This window comes from Diadema setosum, chromosome 18 (assembly GCF_964275005.1).
Source record: "Diadema setosum chromosome 18, eeDiaSeto1, whole genome shotgun sequence".
NCBI classification, from domain to species: domain Eukaryota; kingdom Metazoa; phylum Echinodermata; class Echinoidea; order Diadematoida; family Diadematidae; genus Diadema; species Diadema setosum.
In genome coordinates, this window is record NC_092702.1 from 31,756,586 (window position 1) to 31,779,974 (window position 23,389).

Genomic DNA, 23,389 nt, shown 5'->3' on the forward strand with positions numbered 1-23,389 from the left:
AGATGACCCAAGTTTCTTATCAGCTCCAATGGAAACAGTGACGCTTGGTCCTTGTCCTCATCAGTCCTGTTTGAGTCCATCTGATGACCGCAGCACAAGGTCAAATGCATAAGGTGGTCACTAAATGTGATATCACACAAGACTCTCAATGAATGTATGCAGATGTAGCACACACGCGGCGTTGGTTTCCCTCTGTGTGTACATGACTTCTTCGTCTCCTTCTATCATATGACTTGTGCTCAGGTAAAAGTTTTGATAAACAAGAGATGCATGACTACACACATAGATGTAAAAATATATTGCTCATAGCATCATTCAATCGCAGTCAGTCAGAGTCTGCAAAGATAAAGGATTACACCTTATCCTCGAAGAAAGCCTATCAAAAGAAACAGGCAACAATTAAAAAACAAAACAACGAAATTAAGAAAAAAAAAAAAGGCTGCCAACTTGACACTAAATCTGGAAGACAAAATGGATGCATCCTTCTTGACAAAGTTGCACTTTCAGTTTCTTTACAGCTGTGACCAACTTGGCGCAATTCCAGTACTTCATTCCTTTCTTCTGTCCAACTTCCGGCACCAAAGCAATCCTGGAATACTTTCAATTTCACAGCATTCGATATCAAAGACCCGTAGCTTCCACACATTATCCCCGCCAAAGACAGAAAGCTGTGGCGTCTTGTGAGTGGCAACAAAAATTTAGAGTCTAGAATCCCTGGTATACAGGCTCTTCAGTGGATCTTTGGTAGGAGAGTAGCCTCTCCTCCTCCTCTGTCCTAGCCCTCAGGTAGTGCTTCCTGGACCGGTACCTCTCTAAGAGGATGAAGACTGCCACGAGGGTCACCACCCCAATGGCAGCAACAAGGCAGTAGAACCCAATGGTTGGCACACATTTCTGGAGAGGATAAAAACAAAACCCATGCACATTTAGAAGACTGATTCTTTTGTGGTACACCTTTCTTTAATTGGACTCTCTGAGACAATTTGACATTTTCAATTGAAAGACTAATAGCCCTTACTTTCCTCTGTTCAATGATTGGCAAGCATGGTGAAGTGCATTCTTTACCAAGTGGCTCTGAGGTTTAGGTACAAACTGTTGATGAATTACCATTACCTAATCCCTCTAATCCCCATTTGCGTCACCATGCCCTTCCTGTTGGACTGAGGCACATTGTTACATTCCAGTGCGCTTGCTACTTTTACAACTAGGTCAAGTTTGGATGGATTACACTGAATGCTGATGAAAAAGTGCTTGGCACACCAAGAGTTAATTACTGCAATTTCTGAACGACATGTTCCTATGATTCGGTGACAAACTTCCTGAATCATACTTCCTGAATCAAAACTAAATCAATTTCCGGACAGGATTCCACTTTGATTTTGGAAATATGGACAAAAACAGTGTGTCTTTGTTTTTGAGGTTTCCTTTTATTCCTTTTTAATATCAAAAATGCCACACAGATGCTTCCCTTTGACTCATTTTTCCTGTATCGTTATATCCCAATGAATATGTCACACTGCTTTATTTGATGGTTGAAAATCTCGCTGTCAATAAGAAAGGCCACTTTCACCTATTTGCAATACTGTTAGTATTATATGATTCACATAGTATTTGCGTTACTATGATGATCTTATCATATCCTATCTGTACATTAAAAATGCATGGATATGACTTATGTTTAAAATTTTCCCCATCAATCTAAATGCACAGTTACAGACCAAAGCATGTATAATCAGTTGAACTGCTTTTCATTCACTGATCAATATTCTTTGATGATAAATTTGTTATGTAACCTGCTGTGTATCATCATAAAAATTAATTAAAAAAGAAACAGTTCAAGAGCAACAGAGGATTTATAGAATATGGACAATGAATACTGCATATTGTGTTACAAATTGAATTTACACAAAAAGAAATGAATTTGGCTAGTCAGATAAGACCTGTCAACTGACTTTTCTCATACACCTAACCACAACAAAGACAAAATAGCATCAATAATGGTAATTAGCATTAAAAAAAAAAAAAAAAATCAGTGCAAATTAGTATCATTTGGTCTCTGACTACATTACCTTGGTTTCAAAGCATACCACTCACAAATGCACACACAATATCAAAAGCACATATAACAGATGAATGGGAGAAATTAGTTCCCAACAATATCAAAAAAAAAACCACACCAAAACAACAACAAAAAAACAATCAACTCAGTCATATATACCAGTACTTTTACATAAACTGTGTCTCCCTTATGCCCCCACACAGTTTTGACAAACTGATGATGTTAATTTTGCATATGATGTGACAATGCAAGACAATGAGTGTTAATTATATAGGATGCTTGTGACACCGCAATGCATCAGCGCTTTCTGTGCAATACGCAGAAAATATGATCTGCTTATGCAGCAATTCTGCACATATTTCCTATTATTAGTGTATATCGCTCACATTCTAGGAGAGGCCATGCAGAGTTTTTACATACAAAATCTGTACTACGGAACATAGGGGATATTAAATCACTGTGGCAATGGCACACTTTGCCAGTCTATTTTGTATTGCGGGAGCACGTACAAAACAACATATTTTCTACATTGTTGGCAGCTCTGCATAACTTGTTCTACTTCATTAGTTTTACACTCTCTCTAAACTACATTTTTAGCATTTCAGTTTGTTGATATCAATGTCACAATTCCTTACAAAAGTACCATGGATAGGATGTGTTGTGCTGCAAACTGGACATCTCTGTCTGGACGAATCTCACCTTGTTTTTCTCCATGAAGAGCGGGCCGCAAGTTTGGTACCTTGGCTCAAAGCTACCTGCTGGGCACGAGGCTTCCGGAGGGCAAGGTTTTGGGTCGCATGAGAAGCACTGTCAGAGGAAATACATTAATAACAATGTGAGAAACTGAGGATACTCACTTATTTCACTCACTTAGCCCCATACTAATGGTATCCTCCCCCCCCCCCCCCCCATGTGCCTGGGCCAAGATAAATTGCCAGTGCTTACACATCTTATCCATTGACTTTGATACAGATTGCTGCAATTATTAGAGGCATGTATAACACTCAGTCATCTTTGGACTGACGGCAGTCTATCCACAAGGGAAGAGCTCAAAAGCAAATTGTCACTCCAGTTGTGTATACTGTTCATAAAAGAGAGAGAGAGAGAGAGAGAGAGAGAGAGAAAGGAACATGGCATTACATTGGTTTAGAGCACAACAACAATTTGGCTGCAGTTAACCACAAGGTATGGCAGTGGGAAAGGTTTGCTGGCCTTCTGCAGTGAAGTCAAAGTACAGTCCTTGAAAGACAACAGAAGACTAAAAACAGTTCGAACTAAAATAATGAAACAATTGTCCCAACAAGAAAGAATTGGATGCTATATAAGAAATAAGAATGCTAAAATGCTTCATAAAGATTTTCTGGAAAAAACAGCTTTTGCTCAATGAAACTACAAGATAGAAGCACACACTAAGTATGCAAAATTGAAGGACAATAGAAAAATAAAAACAGTATTAACTAAAATAATGAAAAAAGCTGTTCTAACAAGAAAGAACTGGATGCTATTAAGAAATAAGAATGCTAAAATGCTTCATAACAATTTTCTGGAAAAACAGCTTTTGCTAAATGAATCTACAAGAAAGAAGTACCCTTGTGGGTCTAGAGACTGCAGTCAGTCCAAGTATAGCAAATAAGTTTGCTAACATCCTTCATATAATTTACATGAAAAAATTCCTTTGCTAAACTGGACTACTCTTGACTTCTCTAAAGAGAATAAAAAATTAAAACTGATGAGAATGAGAATGGTCATATTATGCATGACTCACCGCACAGTAGAAACCTTCGGGACACAAACGGCAGGTCAGCTGTCCCGCCTGGGTCTGGTAGTAGCCCTTGGCACACTGGCTACAGAGACTGGTTGAGGCCAGGGGCTTACTGAACCCAGGCTCGCACATGGTACAATTGTATGCTGCTTTGTGTTTGGACTCTCTCCCGGCTGGACACTCGTCACACCTACGTGGGGAAAGCACCTTCATTATCCATGTATGTCAAAAGACGAGATTAAAAGAAAAAAAGAACTCACAAAATAACTAGAAAAGCACTCCGAGAGCGCAGACCTCTGCCAAGCAGTTACTTTCCACTAATGATCTTGCTCTTCCATAGAGATACATGTAAGTGATTTTCATCCACTGAAAAATCGCTCGATTTCCCAATATAGAAGCCTTTGTTACGTCATAAACCCTCAGATGCGCGGCGCGCCTCTCCCAAACAGAAACTAGAGCACGCACTTTAGTGCGCGCATGCAAACCTCAAATACGCACAGCCTGAACTCCCAAGTTCATTGACCCTACCTGCCAAAATATCAAAATCCTTCATAAATTCCCCAAAAATTCTTGGATCACTACCAAAAGATAATTGTTTGTTACTCATGTCATTCTCAACCTTTCCTGCAAGTTTCATCCCAATCCGTTGACTACTTTTTGAGTTATTTTGCACACGGACAAACGAACGAAGGAACGAACAAACGAACAAACCAACGGTAACGAAAACATAACCTCCTCCCTTGGCGGTGGTAATAACCCCCTGCCGATTTTCATCGGCGTGGGTAATAACCACTAGGCCCCGCCCCTTCTGCATACCCCTACAGGTGCCAATGCAAGCTGCCACTGTCTCTACCATGAAGAACCAGTATTCTTTTTCTATTGGAGAATCACATTTTTGTTATACAAGTAGTATGTGAGCTCGCATTCAATTAGCCCTTTCCATAAAATTCCTTAAAATCTCTTCTTCTTTCTTTCATAATATAAACTTAAAATGACAGAATACATTTCTTCTTTTCTTTCATGCAGGGGATCTATAGATAAAAACATTTACAATGATTTTAACTATGGTGCAGGTACGACTGAATAACTACTTATAAAAGGGAAATTATACTCTTCTTATTTTACAGTAAATGGGGGAAATTCCCATGCGACAACACAGAATTGCTACTTTGAGTGATTCAGAACATCACAAAAATCATATCTTTCTCAGTTTCATTGGTGAATTTGCTCAAACTTTCACTGCCTAATTCCTCTCATTAATGTGTCTGCTCCTATTTATGTACGCAGACTAATTTTCAGGGTGGATTTCCCCCTTAAAGATGAAAAATGAATCTTTCTTTGTCAAGATATCTTACAAGACAGACAAGACAAATGGGGAAAATAAAATAATTACAAATAAAAATCAAACAAACATTGGTGATGATATCAAGATATGTCATGTATATTCATGCACTGAGCCATTTTAGCTGTGAAAGAGTCCTTGTAATTGTGTACATGGTACCGCACAAGTGAGAGAGCTACAATTTTGGTTTTCAAATAAATAATGACTGGTGTTTAATCTGGCTACACAATTATTTGTCAAATCCACGGCCAGTCAAGGTTTTAACAAACAGCAGGAATTAGCCCGCTGTAGTCTCTGACCATCAACGGGCACGAAAGGTCAGTGGCGGTCATGTGAACAGACCCTGTGACTGTGTGGCAAAGGACACCACGTGCCATTTCATTGTCTTTTGCACACAATGGGAGAAAAGCATTTGCAGAAGCTTACAATAAAAGGAGAGAGAGATCAATCTCGAGCAGACAGCAAAAACAAACAAGACAAAACAAACAAAAACTTAACCCAGCCAGTGCCAGGGACTCTGGACAGTGTGTACAATGCAATGGGATTTTCTGTGCCCACCAGCACTCAAAGCACAGGAAAGATTCACAGACGAGGAGGTACATACGTGTACATTCAGGTGTAAGGAAGCCGACTGGTGGCTAGATTACTAAACTTCCTGGCATGTGACATTTGCATGGCTCTTCTTAGTTCTCAGTAACATGTCACAAAGTATCTTCGGAGAAACAATAACAAACTGCACTGAAAGCCATACATTTTCCGACTAACCCAGTAGCTAACTGGTACGCAATGTATTTGTACTTCAGCCAACAAGGTTAGTCTACATCCTTCCAAACTTTATAAATTTTCCCATCAATAGCTGCAGTAAAATAGACACAGTGCTCACTACAATAAGCCAGTTCACAGTGACAGTTTGAGCATGTCCCTACAAAGGCCACTGCAGACTGTCTCTTCTTTGAATTCAATATTAATTCATTCAATATTCTGTATGGCCAACAACATTTTGTTTGTTTGTTTTTTTTTTTAACACACACACACATACAATGTGACATGCATATACACTGTATATTGATTTGAAAGAAAAAAATAATAAAATAAATTGAGGCCCTTTCAAAGAGGAAGTAAACCACTTGCTACAATTACGGGATATAACTTGCTATGATGTGAAACAGTGGAAACCATTTAAACCATGATATGTATAGAAAGCTTCTTTACTCAGCATAGATACTGGTATGTGAATCATGCAATTGCATGATCATATCAGTGTACTTGTACACACCCAATGGCATTTATTGGGTGTGTACGTAATCCTTCCCCACAAAAAGAAAAAAAAAATTGAAGTAAACAAGCACAAATCATCTCTCATACTTGCAATTTCTTTTGATATTGAATGCCAGGTTGATATCAACACGAAACCCATGGTATATTATTAGAAACCAAACCTTGAGCATAGAACCTAGAAACATAAGAATGTCCACAGCACTGCTAACATGCTGTAAAGCTAGAAGACATACTAATCCTCATTGCTCATTTGTCATCATTTTCTTAATCTTTGCTCCTTTTCCACAAAAATCCACTTCAAATTCTTCCCAAAATGTAACAGAAGAACCCATGAAGAACCCACACCAAAGTATTGCTTGACTGTTGATTTGAGAGGCCAGCTAGATAGATATACAGATTGATAGATAGATAGATAGATAGATAGAGTGATAAATAGGTGGATAGATATGGTGATAAATACATCAATGTGTGTTATGAACACTATACAAAAATGATATACAGTTGAACCTCTCGTATCCGGACAAGTCGGGACCGGGGCTCGTCCGGATAAGGGATTTGGCCGGATACGGGAGACTCAATGCTTTATACATGTACATATACATACACATTGCATGTACAGTGTACTGATGTAGCCCATTGTAGTACCACATGTAGTAATGTGTATACTGCAACCTTTTCATTGTTACACTCAGTAACAGACCCCAAAATAGAGGTTCGTGTTTCAAGAATGAAATCATTTTCTTTTATAAATTCTTGGGATGATTTACCTAAATAATTATTAAGAAATGTATCAACTATATGTAATTCATGTGCGTTTGTGTAGGAGTTCTCAAGGAGTTGGGAATCCCCCTTTCCTCCCGTAATTATTAAAAAAGACTAAAAAAAATCACGGCGAGATTGCGTCCGGATAATAGAGAGATCCGGATAAAGGGAGGCCGGATAATAGAGGTTCAACTGTATAACCCTTCTTTAATAGGAAAGAGACTTACGCTGAGCAGCCAGTGCGGTTGCAGTATGACCCAGCATAGCACGGCTGGCACTCAGTCTCACCAGAGAACCACTGGAAGTAACCAATTGGGCAGCTAGTGCAGTTCACATCCCCTGGCATGCTACTGACTTTACCTGTTTCAGACACACATACAATGAAAATATATGAGATCAGGAACACGCATGATTGGAATAATAACAATAATCATAATACAGTAGAAACTCAGTATAACGAGATCCTTGGGACCAAGACAATTTGTTCTTTATAATTATATAGGATATTTTGTTACACCAGTTGTCAATAAACAATATAATACAAAGGAAATACATTTATTGAGACAGACGAAATTAGTTTGTCATATCAGGTATTTTGTTATATCAGATCTCTTTATACCAAGTTTCTACTGTACTGCATTTATAAAGCACATAATCAGCACATGCTTCTCTATGAACTGTACAATTCAGAATATATCTTTTGCTTACATACTATGTACACTAGGTAAATTGTAGACAAAAGGGTCCATATCTACGAAGGTGGTTTATATCAAGCCCATGGTTTATCAAATGCAAATTCTGTGCGCGTAAATGTGCTTGACAGATTGCACATGCCAATAGATATCCAATACCTAGTAATAAACATGTGAAAGGTACAGTGTACGCTTACTTCACACTTATTTTAGTCCATGGACTGAATTTAAACCATCGTCTTAATTTGAAACCATCTTTGTGCAGAAAAAACAAGCCAGAGAGTTTTGGGTGTCAAAAATTCATGATCATGAAATTTTGGTTAAATTACTGTCGTAGAATTCTGATGCTTTCGAGACATCCTTACATGCTGAAAGAAAATTACAACAAAAAGCCTACATACCAGAAAAACATAATCTGGACTTAAATCACTCAAGTTACTCAGCATTCCTTGATAACCAATGACAGAAGAGTATTACTTACAAGTTGAATGTTAAACAAATACTTTTTTGTTACTTAAATCAGAGTAAAACAAAATTATCCTGCAATATAGCTGTGTATCTGTAACTCATCACTAAAAAGTACACGTATTTGTACCCACCATTACAAGATATTTTCATACTGACCTGAAACCAAAGACAAAGAGGTCCCCCCCCCCCCAAAAAAAAGAAAAGGATCTGCGTAATATAAAAATTAAAATGTTCATACAGTCATATTTGGACTATGTACATTAAAAGAAAGAGACAAGTATGCAACTGTTGTATAGAAATACAAGTTACTATGGTAACACTATCAGCACTGACCTGTAGACCAATGCCCTTATATTGATACTCTCATCCCCTGTGACATGAAAAATTTATATCAAATCTAAAAATGTATACTTAGTACAAATACAAGGGCTTTAACCCCAACAATGTTTTTACCCTGGTGTCATACAAATCATATAGACTGGAGCACATAATTTTGTCAGTAATAAAGAGCAATGAAACTGTTTACAGTGTACACAGTTTGATAATCAATACACAGCAATGATTTTGAATTGGGCACGTTTGGTACCTTGGACTTTCAACAGTGGATAATGAACTTGAAATTTCACTGCAGTTTTTTTCTTGTTTCATTTGTGCTCATAAAGTGATATTTATTTTTTTTTTCTCTCCTTCATGCTGTGACTACCATATACATGTAGATGTGACAGGTTTTCACAAAATACGCTTTCTCTATTAGTCATGTTTGTGAATAATAAATATCCCTGATACTAGACGTTCCACAAGAATTGTTTGCTTGTAAACAAACAGTAAAAAAGTGGGGGATGTATTCCCATGAAAATGCTTCAAGGAATAAACATTTCTTCAAATTCTATGCTTAAGACACATTATATAACAAAAAAGAAACACTTTGTTTTGATCAACCAGAGATCAAAACTCACAAATGCAATCACTGTTCGATACACTGTGTTTTTCATTTCCATTCTCTCTACTTGTATTATATTTCTACTTTAATTTGTATCATAAAGTCACTTGCTCATTGAATCTACATTTGGCTGACAAAAGAAAAAAAAAAATCTTAAGGCTGTTTTGTAAGATCAATTTAATCATCCACATTTCAATAATGCCCAGTGATGTTCCAAACAAGGAGTTAACTGTTTCACCATGGTATTTCTTTGTCCTGTTTTGGGTACAGTTTTTGTTTTTGTTTTGTTTTCGTTTTTCACAATGGTGTTGATTTTCTGTAATGCTGGTTTTTGTAAATTTGATCTCAGCATTTTTTTTTTTTTTTTAAATAAAGATTACATTCAAAATAAGTTTCTACAATTTTAAACAATTTTCAGATATAATATGAACTTAATACCTTCTGGTAAATTCTTTGTAATGACATGGTCAAAATTCAACATGTAATAAGTGAGGATACCTACATCTTTTATAACCATCAGGAACCGAGTATACAAATATGTCAAATTAAAAAAAAAAAAATGTTAAGTTCAAATTTTAGAAAACTGAAATGAATATTATGTGTATTTACTTTTTTTTAAAAATCATATGACAGATCATACATATGGTGCTGCAAATTCACTTCATATACAAGTATCATAAAATCCCAGGTCAACCATTCAGTCCTTCATCAATACACTTTGTATGTATTAAACCTGTTCGAAGATGTGACCCTAACAGTTTGTGGGATATCAATGCTTGCAATTTTTTATTTTATCCCACCATAGTAGTGAGTAAAGGTATGCTTGAAGGTCAATGTGTTTAGATCTGTCTTGTTACTTGCTTTGAGAAGAGTGGCCCAAGACTCATAAAAATGGTGTCAGTAGCAGGTATCCTTGATGAGGACTGAGAACTCATGCTACAGTAGTCTCTCAGGGCATTCAGACACAAAAAATTTATACTAGAACGGTATAGCTATACGATGAATTTATACGTCTGAACGCTAACTAATGAAACAACGTATAACGAAACGACGTATAGCGAAACGACGGTCAGAGCATCGTTTCGAACTAGAACTCGATAACGAATCAGCATTCCATCGTATCCATTGTGCGTCTGAATGTATGGCGACCATAGAACGGTATAACTAGGCGGGGCTTAATGGGAGCGAGCACGAAAGGTGACCTTGTACCTGTCACTCATGACCATAACAACATGCACAGTGAGAAACTGCACATCTATACGACGTTTTTCCGGAATGGTCGAAATTAGCATCTGAACGGTCTATCGGCTATACGATGATTCTTTATACGTCGTTTCTTTATCGAGTTTTAGTATAAACTGGCTTGCGTCTGAATAGGGGGTCTCCAGTTTGGAGGAAAAAAATTCTTTGTGGAAATTCATTTCATGTGTGCTGTGGGCTCATCCTGGCAATACATTTGGGTTGAGATTATTTTGCCAGTCTTCAAAGGGAATTTTACCCGAAATATTATCTGAATTCAGTGCATGCACATTAACTAGTTTTTAAGGCACAAGTTATGTTTGAGAAAATTTAGAAAAGGCATTCTGGAAGAGGTAGGTGAAGTGATCTTTCATTATGCTCGCAAAATCAAAACAACTGGAACACTCTTACATGTATCTCAGTTCCACTGCTAAGAAATCACAAATCGCTGAAGTCTTCTAGTCTAGTGACGACAGCACATGGGTTTGCCAAAATTTCAACTATTCATAGATTTTGTAACAACTGCTTAATTTTCCTCTGACTTCCCTGATGTGTTTGTCTATTATTTCTGCATTAACTGAACCCACATTTAAATGTTTGAGGTAAAAATGCGACAGAAATCATACATTGAAGTATAGTTACCCGTTAAATCTCGTATTGGTGAGGACATTACGGAAACAAATACACACAGAGATGTCATTACACCGATACACACAATGTAAAATTGCATTATCAATGATAACTAAAAGAGTAGCAGAGAAGAAGGATACAGATAACAAACAAATAAAAGTGGAAAGAGTTCATCAAAGTTCATTAAGTATTCTCATCTGCACAAGGCTCTCTAGACAAACAGCCTTTGTCTTGTGTTACGTCAATTCACACAAATGTCATTTAAAGAGAACATATCGCAAAGTCAGGAAATTCATCAATTACTAATAAACATCGATATATGATTATTAAGAGCAATTTTGTCAAAACCTTCCTGATACTGAATGATGGAGTAGTTTGGGAATTTCATAATGTTACAATTGCAAGCGAGACAGTAATAACTTATAAAAGGATATGAATTTGACATTGTTTTGACAGAGATTTGTACATTAATCACACACAATTTGATTCCTTGTTCCTCAGTCGGGATATAATTTCATGGTATGGGGATTACGCAAACAATACAAAATGAATTAGCAGAAACTACAGCACTGTGCATCAACTAATTCCACTTTCAAGATCCAATGCACTACAACAGGAAAATTACACCAATGACACAAAATAAAGTTAAAGCATACGACAGAAGAATTCAAACTTGGCTCAACTTGATCACATGAGTGTGATACAAGTTCACTTCAAGAAAGGACATGCAAGCCTACACTCATGCGAACACGTACACTCACACGCACACAAACAAACATACAGATCTCAGAGATAAACATCTCACAAGCCTAGCGCGTTACATGTATTATAACCTCACCTGGTGGACACGGTGTGCAGTATTTGCTGCCAGACACATTGGCAAATGTTCCTGCCTCACATTCGGTACACTGGGGACTTCCTGGCACACTGCAGGAAGAGGAACCACTGGCATTTATACAAAATATACAGAATATGACATGGCATACCACTAACTGGTATAATCAATGGGGCCATTACTCATTTATCATACAGAAAGACATACAATGTAGTAAGACTTTTTGTTTTGATTTGTTTCATGGGTTGTAGATTCTTTTTTTTTTTTTGGGGGGGGAGTGTTTCTTTACTGGTATTTGATTGTTTGTTTGCTATTTTGGTTGTGTGTGCAAACAATTTTGTTTCATACAAAAATATTCTGAAATTTCTATTGAATGTGCACATGACACCCCAGGTTCCAATCAGCAATAGGTAAAAAAAGTGTACATGGACTCAAAACAGAGATTGATAGATCACTAATTAATATCACAATTCATATCTTCACATAGCTTTGACTCACCGTAACTTTTTCTCTTTCTATAGAGCATTTGGCCTTTACAAAACCAAGAAGAAATAAAAAGATGACCTTTGATTGAATCAGAGCCAAACATGATGACATGTGTTTTGCTTGTGCCTTTCCTACACTGCGAGAGTCAACAAGGAAAGCCCTACGTGCTTAGCACTCTTGTGAGCTTCCAGATAACTTCAAACTTTGACAGTTTTGCTGTGGTATCTCTTGATAGTATGATAGTAACTTAGTTGTAACTACCTCTTAAAGGGCACTACACACAGTAATTACTCTGTACCTACAATGTAAAGTGTCGAAAGGCATCCTGACAGAACAAAACTTAGCTGCATTACTGGATAGAAAACGAACAATTTTTATGTCACATCACTTCATTACCCCCTTGAGTGAACAACCGGGCTATTTCTGCCTCTGCCATAAGCAAACGCTTCAATTTGTCTTTATTACCTCACAGTGTATCTTAACATGAATTGGCTATGTGAATTCTGGAGCTTGAGTTTTTAAAATTTTAACAGTTAGGGGCCTTGACAGTCACCTGTACCACTTAGCCAGTTTTGCATCTGTCACCCATGAAAATGATTCCTGCCCTTGTCAGTTAAATGCACAGTTTACCTTCGGGAGTAGTGATTTAAAAAATTCTCTAGATATCACATTTGATGCATATATGTGTAGGTCAGTTGTATCACAAAACATCCTACCATGTACAAATTTTGCAATAAAGCCTTAAATATAAGGAGATATCACTGTTTTTGTCAATAAACCATAACTGTAGATGGTTTAGTCTAGAAACAGATTTATCACAACTATTGTTCACATTTTGTATATTTAACAATAATTACATGTAACATTAATCATATTGATTCAAATTTTTACATTGGTTGTTTCTATCCCTAACTCACATTTTTAGAACTATTTGAAGCACTAAAGCTGGGTTTTTGTTTCATCCGCAAATGGTAAATAATGCCTTTAAAATACCCACTTTCTTGACGACATTGATAGACAGTGTGTTCAAATTTAATGATTTTATATCATTTATAAGTGTCCAATAGCTTATTTCTACTTCAAAGGTGGAGATAACCTAATTCAGAGAAAAGCAGTTGTTGTCCATAGCAATGAATATGGAATTATATAATCAGCAGACAGTAGAACAAAGCAGGGATGCTACATGTATGTCTTGTAGGCCATTTCCTCCTTGCTTGCTGGGATATCAGTGTACAATTGTTGACAGCTTCTTCTTGGCGTAAATCCACTTACCTACTGGCCGACCCTGGCTGGCAAAGCTCACACCCGGTCGCTGCAAGGTCCGGCTGACTCTGGCCAGCTGGACATTTTGTGCAGTTGTGGCTACCCGTGTGGTTGGAGAAGCTTCCACGGGGGCAAGTGAAGCACTTTGAGAGGCCCGTCTTGTTGGAGAAAAAGCCCTCTTCACAAATGTCGCAGGTGGTGTTACCCTCCCCGGGCTGGGCGTACCCCTTGGGACACGGCGTGCAGCTCGTGGCCGACGTGGTATTTGAAAATGAACCTTTGGGACACAAGAGGCACTCCGTTTGGCCGGATTCAGGCTGGTACTCGCCTTCACCGCATTGTACACAGAGTTCTTCATTTGTACAGGAACCACTCTTGTCACAGCAAGCACAGTCTTTCTCACCTGAATAGTACCACGAGCATGTAAAAAACACAACAGATTTTTTTTTCTTTAAAAATTGTGGAAAGACCTTGGACAATATCCCATTATAACAGCTGTATAAGTTTACTTCAATATCAAATACACTGTACGTATATCAGTGACATATATATCATTTCATCATCAACTCCAAATTTTGAAATTCCACCAAGTATTCTCATATAGAATTCACTCGTGTCAATATCTTATAGTGGTGTTGTATACAAACACCCTGCCTCACTATTGTACATTGCCTCTTGATTTGATTCGTATTCAAACGTGAACTTTGCCAGGGCTGTTTGCTGAACTCGGCCTCCAGAACTGATAACACTTGGGTCCTCTGTACCCAACACTGCACGAGTAATATTCCATGGGCCACACTAATCCTGAAAGCACCATGGTGTTTACACAGTACCCTGTGCACACCCTCTACCAACCAGAGTACAGAAAGCTGCAACATTTGAGGCCAAAGGTCAAGAGTCCTCAAACTCAATCTCAGCTGTGATATTGTACAATGATTCATTGGCTACTTACATTGTATGACATGATCTTGCATCCAAATTCATGATTACACATCGGCAATATTAGCAAAGATAAGGATAAAGTGGCATACGTGTAATTTTATCTTAAACACAGGTGAAACCATTAGCTGAAGATGTTTTTCTCTCTTTGAGCATATCAATATGGTTTAAGCCTGTGGTATTCTGAAATGTGCATTCACCAGTATCTCTAGTACATTAATTTACCAGTAACAGAGAAGGCACAATTTATACAACCATGACACACAGCACTTGACCGCCTGCAGTACACAATGCACTGTTGAGAATCCATATTCCATATACAGTGTCCTCCCATTAAAACAAACACGCGATATTGAAATTGTGGTTACAACGAAATAAATATTCAAGCTGCAACGTTTTCTTTTCTATGCTTTTTTTATTGATTCTTTTGAAATTTCGATATAACAAAAGAAAACTGCCGGTCCCGAGGACTTCATTATAATGGGAGTCCACTGTATCAGGGCTTAATCTGGGGTGGCGGTGGCCCAGGGCCATTAAAATTTGATGTCGGGCCACCAAACTTTATGGATCACACTTTTTGGTGGCCTGATCAGGCAACTGAGATTTAATCGAGTGTCTCAGCTTTCCAAAAATATATATTTCGATGGAACTGATGAATTTCTGGAATTCTTTCTTGCTGGCAAACTTTACACAATAATTTACTTAGTCATAGTAAGCTATATCCCCCTCCTCAAAAGAAAGTAAAATGAATTTTAAATAGAAGAATGTATGTAAAATGTACCACGACACAAGTGCATGCCAATTTCTGATTGACTGCTGCACCTGTACAACAATCGCTACTCACGTAAATTGGCAACACTCCCAGGATCACAGGCAGAACACTCCTGGGTGAAAGCAGAGCAGTTGAATTCCAATACCAAGGAGCCATCGGGCAGGAGGCTGCCAGAACTGTGGATGCTTCTCCTCAGTCGAGCCTCTGTGAACCACGACGTCCATGACAATGACCACGAGGATCCAACTGGTGACAAAAATTCAGGGACATCTCAAGTGAGGAGAAACTTCTTGAACACATAACATTGGTGGAGATGAGGATTAAGCTTTTGACTCTTTGCGAGATACCAAGAAACCAATTGTCAAATGTTACAGAGCATACCAATCTAAGAGGAATTCAAAATTTATTTGATGAAAATTGGTTTTGAAATGGCCGAGATATCCAAAAACAAAGTAAACCACATTGATACTATTACTACTAAAAGGTGGGTCCCACCTTTTACAATGTTTTAGTATCAGTTTGTTTTGGATATCTCAGCCATTCCAAAACCAATTGCCATCAAATAAATGTTGAATTCCTCTTGGAATTACATGCTTCTTCATATTTCATGAGACGTTTCACATTATCTCACAAAAAAAAAATAAAATAATAGAAATCTAAAGTCATACATGTATCTCAACCAAAGCTATACCATCCCTTTAAAAAAAAAAAAACCAATTGCTAAGAGTATTTTCTTAGTTTAACCTGTTGAGGATGGACTGATTTTGCTACAACACGCATTTCCCATAGACACCTGCCCAAGTATACTTGGGACTCGTTTTCAACGGGGTTAATGGATGTAGGCAAAGTTTGCATTTGAAAATGGATTCACAAGTACAACTGTAGGTCTGCATTGAAACAGAAATCTTTACAGTGGAAACTTGTTTGCACGCATAAAAACAAGAAGTATTCATTGGTGTAAACATCCCTCATAGAAAGTGATACAGATCACGTGATCTTATCAAGGAAATACTTCTTACTAGTTTACATTACTTTCAGGCTAACCAAACTGATTGTGGCAGGTGTGTAGCAAAAAGTTTCTAAGAAGTGAAAGAGCCTACACGGAGACCATCGTAGGACAGAAACTTGCCTATAGTACCTCGACCTTATTGCTACACAATCAGAGTCAAACTTGAAATTGTAACAATACTTCATTATCTAATTTCCTTTCTTGTTGCTTCTAGACATAGTTTATTTAAACCTACATTATGTAGATGTATATACATGTACATACAGTGTACTTTTGTACTAGATATGATTACAATGGAAACAATGGAACATATATCAATACTGTGTAGAAAGGATGAAGCGAAGTCTATAGACAGGATTAATTTCGTTACCTAGCATCAGCAGGAGGGCAGTCTTCAAGACCATCTTGTACCAGGCTCCACTGTACACATGATATCCACTATCCTTCCACTCCTCAGACATATTGGGGCATCCTACACACAGCCTCCCTCACTACTGACATGCGGAGTTAACACGATCACTGGAATGATGTGGTAAATAAAACAACAACAAAAAATCATATGTCAATATCAAATACCAACATATATAGAATTTATTCAGGTGCAGTATGGCCCCAAATTAGGCATATCCTCACTGGTCCATGTATTTTGACTGTCCAGTAGACATCTTCTATTGCAGTCTGAAAACTGGTAAATGACACTAAAAACATTCGGGACACAGCGCAATACACTGTACTAAGTCACTTTCCCAGTGGGTTGTGAGCAGAAGCTTCTGCAGCTAACTCTAGAGGCATTCTAGGGATTCAATATGAATGTAAACTTTGAAGTTACTGCTTGGAAAAGTTTGTGTTTTGACTCAACCAGGTCTGGGTGATAAATCAGTACAATCTACATCCCATGAATTAATTCAGAGAAGCATATCTTTTGACATGGACATTAGATTTACATGTATCTTATGAACTCACATCATGTCTACAGAACATGGGTAGTTTGCTGAGATACAGTACAACTACACACACAAGCTTTGAGCTCAAGAAAAAAAAAAAGAAAAAAAAAACATCTAGGGTATTGTTTGGCTTAGACAGCTAAATTGAAATCTAAAGCTCTACGAAGGTGATGTCATACATGACTAGTCAGTATGCAAGGCCTCAATCCTGTAAGTACAATGTAAGTACCAAGGAGTGGTACTTACAATCCTGTAAGTACCAAGGAGTGGTACAAAAATATGATATACAATTTTGTATATATATATACATATTGCATGGTGTGCGACAGCACTGAATATTTGCAACACTCGTTACTTCACTGGTGACACATAGGCATAGGGGTACATGTATTTTTTTTTTTTTTTTTTTGTAACTTCACTGCACCACTGAATTTATGAGGCCAAGTGTCAGTTGGTATGTTAAAACAATTTCCTTTATATGTGGAAAACTCCTTTTGTTAAATGCCAGAACTTCCAGTTTCAGGGTACTTTCTCGCCTGGCTTTTTGTGTTTTATTATACGTATCTATTAAGTCTCATTAATTATGAAGATTGTCTTTAATGAGTTTGAGGAGACAAAAGATGTCAAGTATCAAAACTCAATGCGATCGTAAAATTCGCTTAGTGTTTGCTCTGTGTTGTTGGCTGCTCAGGTACTGTACAGCCCTGTCACGATTTATACAGCAATTGAGGTGTGTATAGTTAGTGTACAGTGTATCTACATGTGTATATGCACAGCTCATACATGACTCCAGAGACAGTCACATCAAGGAGGTTCGAGAGATGGAGTTACAACTGACTATAATCATTCGCTCAGCTCTCAGTTTTCTATGGATGGACAAAAGAATTCCACAGAAGTGCATTTGTGCCTTTGATGTTCCGATGCTTGAAGCCGCCATCTTTCTGAGCAATCTGAAGATTCATTTTTAACGCTAACATAATATCGCGTATATGCTGCTCGTTTATATCAAATGCAATGAAATTTCACCTAATGATAAAGCATATAAAAGAAAAGTCAATTCCATTCGAAAATATGTGCAAAAGTGTAAATCTGAGCTGTATTTTGTGAAAGTGTTTGAAATTTTACCCTCATGGAAAGCCGGTTAAAGGGATATCACTTTTCTCCTAATTTCCGCGAAATGAAACTAATATAGTATCATCTTCCAAGAATAGTTCTTTATAAATTAATATGTCAGATTAGTGTACAGACACGTACAGTCAAGTAATTTTGATATCCATTTCAGCAATATTTGAGCAATTTCTATTCGCGCACCCCTGTGCCTTTACCATTGTCTACCGCCCATCGTCCATAAGTAGGGATAGCGAAAAGTAATTACCATCACAAAGACATACTAGTATCTTCCTTGGAAAGGGGCTGGTGATTATGCAATGAGACACGAGTCAATTAATTGTCTTCGCATCTGAAATATTTTTGAGTGGCGGCTTCGAGCATGGGATCGAAGCGAATAAGACAGTTGTGACTCCATTTCTCGAACCTCCTTGGTCACATCATTATCACAGCAAGTCATGACTGGTACTCTTTGTGGTCTCAGTCTGGTCTCCTGGGCCCCCGGCCTCGGGCACCTGGCCTCGAGCACCTGGCCTCGGGCCTCGGGCTTTGGCCATGGGTCGGGCCTTGGGCCCACCCTTTGGCCCAGCCTTTGGCCCCAAACCCTACTTTACATTGTATGGTCTTTGTGATTTTCAGCTCTGCATTTTCAATGTCATCATCAATAAGACAAAACGCTTTGTGATGTACGAGTTTGTGTTTGCTCTGTGTTGTTGCGATTTACCATACATCGGTACAGCGACAGGGATAGTGTACAGTGTATTTACATTTACAATGCATGCACAGGCCTGTCACTGGTATCGCATCACAACTTGCTAAGTACTGTATGCATTTTTACACCACTGCTACGCAAGCAAACTCTTCCATACAAATATTCCCTGAAATCTTACATGTACTTTACTTTAGTCTGGAGCTATAGCCCGTTTTTTTTTTTTTCAATGATGTACAAATTCAAATGCCTAAGATTGTAGATTTTGTTTTTCCACTTTCAGAGAGAGATTCCATATTAAATTTTGCTTTGAAAAATCACACTCTGATTGGACAGTTCAACTAAATGACCAGACACAACAGTACATTTAATCACTTCTTCATATCTTATAGGCCTGTTAGATTTCAACACTGAAATTGCTGTGTACATGTACCCATGAGTCATTTGTCACAACACATCTAGTTCATCCCAGAGGGATTCCTTAGCTCATCAAATACAGTAGAGTCTAGTACCAGTATCAAGTATCAAGGCATGTGCTACAATGTACATTTTGTGTACAAATGTGTCTACACATCGATCACTGCATTTAATAAGTCTGAGTGAACATGGATACTGCCATGTTACTTATATGTGTTGTTGACTGTGCATCCTACACGTAATGCTCTTGAAAGTTATACCTGGTACTTTTATGTGTTAACTCACTGTTCTCATTTACTTTATCTTTAATACGGTACTACATTTGTCAACAACTTGTCTGTATGTAGCGTAGGTGTAAAGACTCCATCACAATCCAAAAATTGGCAAACCTTGTAGTACACTAACTCGCTCTTTGTGAGAGATTGTGGCATACAGACAATACGCTGCCGTCTATCATGCCACATACATTTCAAATACTGCTACTGGCATCGCGACTGGAGCTTAAAATCAACAGTGAATAATATCAGCCCCTCTCAAGCACCGAGAGGTATGACAACCCGAAGTTATCATCCTGATAATTATTCTACTTCACACGGTTCTTCAACTGCTCTCGCCAACTCCTTCTTCCATAGAACAGCGAAGGATTGGAATAATCTGCCGAGTAATATAAAGCAGATTCATAAATTTGATACATTTAAAGAAGCGCTCCAGCGTCACCTCTGTTATGATTAGCTGCACATCACACCACAGTGCCGAGTGATACTCTATCCAGAGTTTTTCAGCGTATTCATCCAGATCCAGATCCTTAATAGCTAGGCCCAGTTTATCCACAACTACGGTAGGCCCACTCAATTAAATTTACTGACAATACCGCTTCTATTCTTCTATTCTTGAACTTAAAACTGTACCTGTACGTTGTAAAATAGCACCTAGCTGGCTAGCCCGACCAGACGCTGTAATTACGCCGTGCCGCGACGTACCATGTACAGCGACTGGGCTGTGTATACATGTAGTTACTAGCTGGCTACTGTAGACAGAAAGATCCGTCTGTCCGGATCGAGGAGTCTTTTATTTTTTGACTTTATCGCTCTCCTCCGTATAGACTATAACTGAAGGAGGGGATCTGTGAAGCCAGACACAGTCTCCGCGAAACATTTCCTCGACGACCAGATACAGACCGATCTTTCGGTCAACTAGCTGGCATGGCATTTGTGGTCACTAAGTTCTACTTCTAACGTTGTTAGCTAGGCCTACTTTACGTACTTCTACATCACTGTTTACGAGAGTTTGATCCGTAAAGTCACTAAAGAATGTGTATAGCGCTGTATGTTCACTCCAGGATTAACTTTACCTTCGCATGTATGAAACTGTACAAAGTACTTTATTATACATGCATATAACGCACATACGGTACATTAATATGCGTGGAAAAGTGTGTTACAGAAATGACAGCGGCACATAGATCCGAGGGTGTACCAGTATCCCTCAACCGCACCAGCGACCCCAACCTGTTATCAGTTACAGCGCAGCGCCCCGCGCCGGAGTTAGTACCGACCCAGTCGGCCTGCTGCTCCGTCCAACCCTGCACCGCAGAAGAAAAGTCGCAGCGCCGTTACCATGCACCTAAAACGACTTACCACCATGACGCAGTTGTTCGGTGTTTTTTCCCCGTTAGATTAATAAATCACAGTTAAGCTTGTAGAAATGCGGTGACTTTCTGTTCCTTATGTTGTGTTCGGCTAGTTGACTAGCAGCGATAGGCGTTACGTTTCCAATTATCGCAATCGGCATATGACAGACAAAATTACGCACTGGGTGCGAACCAAAGAGATTATACCTATAGAGTAAGTAGTCGCCATACGCGTGCGTACAAATAGTGCGTCCACAATTGAAGAGGGAGCGCACACTCAGCTCCTGGCACTGGATCTAAGTCTACGTTCAAGTCATATCTTCTCATATCATATCTGGAATTATATGTTATTCTTCATTACACATTTTCATTTCCAGAATCACAATGTGGTTAATTGTTTAAATATTAGTTTCTACGATGATATCATATCATTTGAACCATTTGGTAGAGTCCAGACCTTTTTGTTATTCCCAAAATAAACAGTGGGAACTTGGGTGTAGACTAGACAGTACTTGAGCATTATGACGTTTGTTTCGCGTACATTCCCACTCACGCCATAAAATCAAACAACATCAGCACCATTATGACGCTTCAACATGACCATTGTGACGTCACAATAAAACAACGCAAGGTCACTGCGCCGAATATTGAAGTCGAGCGCATTACACAGTGCGCTGCCACCTACTGATTAATAACTGTACAGGATCCGTGCAATGGCGGCTCCCACAACGCAAAATGGCAGCTCCCTCGCGCGGCTGCCTCCCCACTGGACTACGCCCTCTTGTGGTATAATCTCTTTGGTGCGAACACTGGTTGCTGTCGACTGCACTAATTATCATCCATCTCAAGTACGATCTTTGGTTACCCAACCCCTTTCGGTTATACACGTAGTACGTACACACACAGAACAGTAAAGTGCGTGTGTGACACACACTGTTCGGTACACGTACACTCCCTCTTCTAGACGTTTGCATGGTTTGCATAGACAGAAAGATCTGTCTTTCCACGTCCGGAGGAGTCTTTTGGAGGGGATCCGTGAAGCCAAGCCAGACGCGGTCTCAGAATGGTATCCCCGACGACCAGATGCAGACCGATCTTTCGGTCAACCAGGGAGGTGTTCTCTCTTAATTCCACCTCCCTGGGTCAACGTTTGCAGTGATTGTGACATTAAGAGAACTTGTCACTAATGGTAATGCATTCCAAAATCTTGATCGACACGTCTGTCACGGAACCCTATGATAGGTTGACTGTTTCATTGCACTTTCCATTCAACTTCGAAGCAAAGTTTGTTGAAACAATTCACGCACAGATATATTCTCTCTCAAGAGCGTCTGTCTTGTGACTATGTTAAGTAACAACATCATTTTGTTTACAGTAGGATTTACAACAGTGTTATCGACAAGACTGAAAAAGAAACAAATTTTATCAAAATTGGATACTGAAAAATGTGAGAAAGTTGACATTTTGAATATAACAGTGATATCACCTGCAATCACATGAATGGAAATATTAAAATGTAATGTCGTCACTCCATGATACATTATATCTCTCCATATATATACTGTATATATACCAGTGCCGGATCCAGAGGGGGGGGGCGCCCCCCCCCTCGGATTTTTTTTTTAAAACAATTAAGAAATCAAGAGAAAAAAATGGGGGTGCATGCACCCCCTTTAATTTTGTAAAGGCAACCCCCCCCCCTTACAGAATTCCTGTACAGCATTTGTAATGCTGTACTAATATTATCTGCCCCCTGTATACACACACACACATAATATATATATATACAATATATATATATATATGTGAGATATGAGAAAGGAGGGAGAAATATATATATATATATATATATGTATATATATATATATATATATATATATATACATATATATATATATATACATATATATATATATATACATATATATATATAAAATAGAACAGAACTCACGAAATGCATCATGCTGTCAATACCAACAGTTTCTTTGAAGAACACAAAAATGCAGGATCCCTAACCTTTAAATTGTCAAGTGATTTTGATTCACTGGTTTCAAGGGCAGCTAGGAGCCTAAATATGTGTGTTCTTCAAGTTGGTATTGACAGCAT

The 23,389-nt window shown here is 38.3% G+C and overlaps 1 protein-coding gene across 1 annotated transcript; it reads right to left on the reverse strand.

The window, feature by feature from the left end:
- Window positions 1–431: 431 nt before the first annotated feature.
- Window positions 432–21,356, reverse strand: LOC140242082 (uncharacterized). Its single transcript, XM_072321841.1, has 9 exons — window positions 21,291–21,356; window positions 16,847–16,995; window positions 15,540–15,713; window positions 13,766–14,159; window positions 12,011–12,099; window positions 7,431–7,563; window positions 3,825–4,011; window positions 2,759–2,866; window positions 432–894 (listed from the first exon to the last, which is right to left on the reverse strand). The coding sequence occupies exons 2-9, from the start codon at window positions 16,935–16,937 to the stop codon at window positions 706–708; spliced, it is 1,365 nt and encodes a 454-aa protein (XP_072177942.1). The 5' UTR covers window positions 16,938–16,995; window positions 21,291–21,356; the 3' UTR covers window positions 432–705.
- Window positions 21,357–23,389: the final 2,033 nt, after the last annotated feature.

Coding starts and splice junctions, on each gene's coding strand:
- LOC140242082 (XM_072321841.1), bottom strand. CDS start 16,937: ATGTCTGAGGAGTGGAAGGATAGTGGATATCATGTGTACAGTGGAGCC. Junction 4,012..7,430: donor AACCGCACTGGCTGCTCAGC/GTAAGTCTCTTT, acceptor TTCCCCACGTAG/GTGTGACGAGTGTCCAGCCG. Junction 2,867..3,824: donor CCGAAGGTTTCTACTGTGCG/GTGAGTCATGCA, acceptor TTCCTCTGACAG/TGCTTCTCATGCGACCCAAA.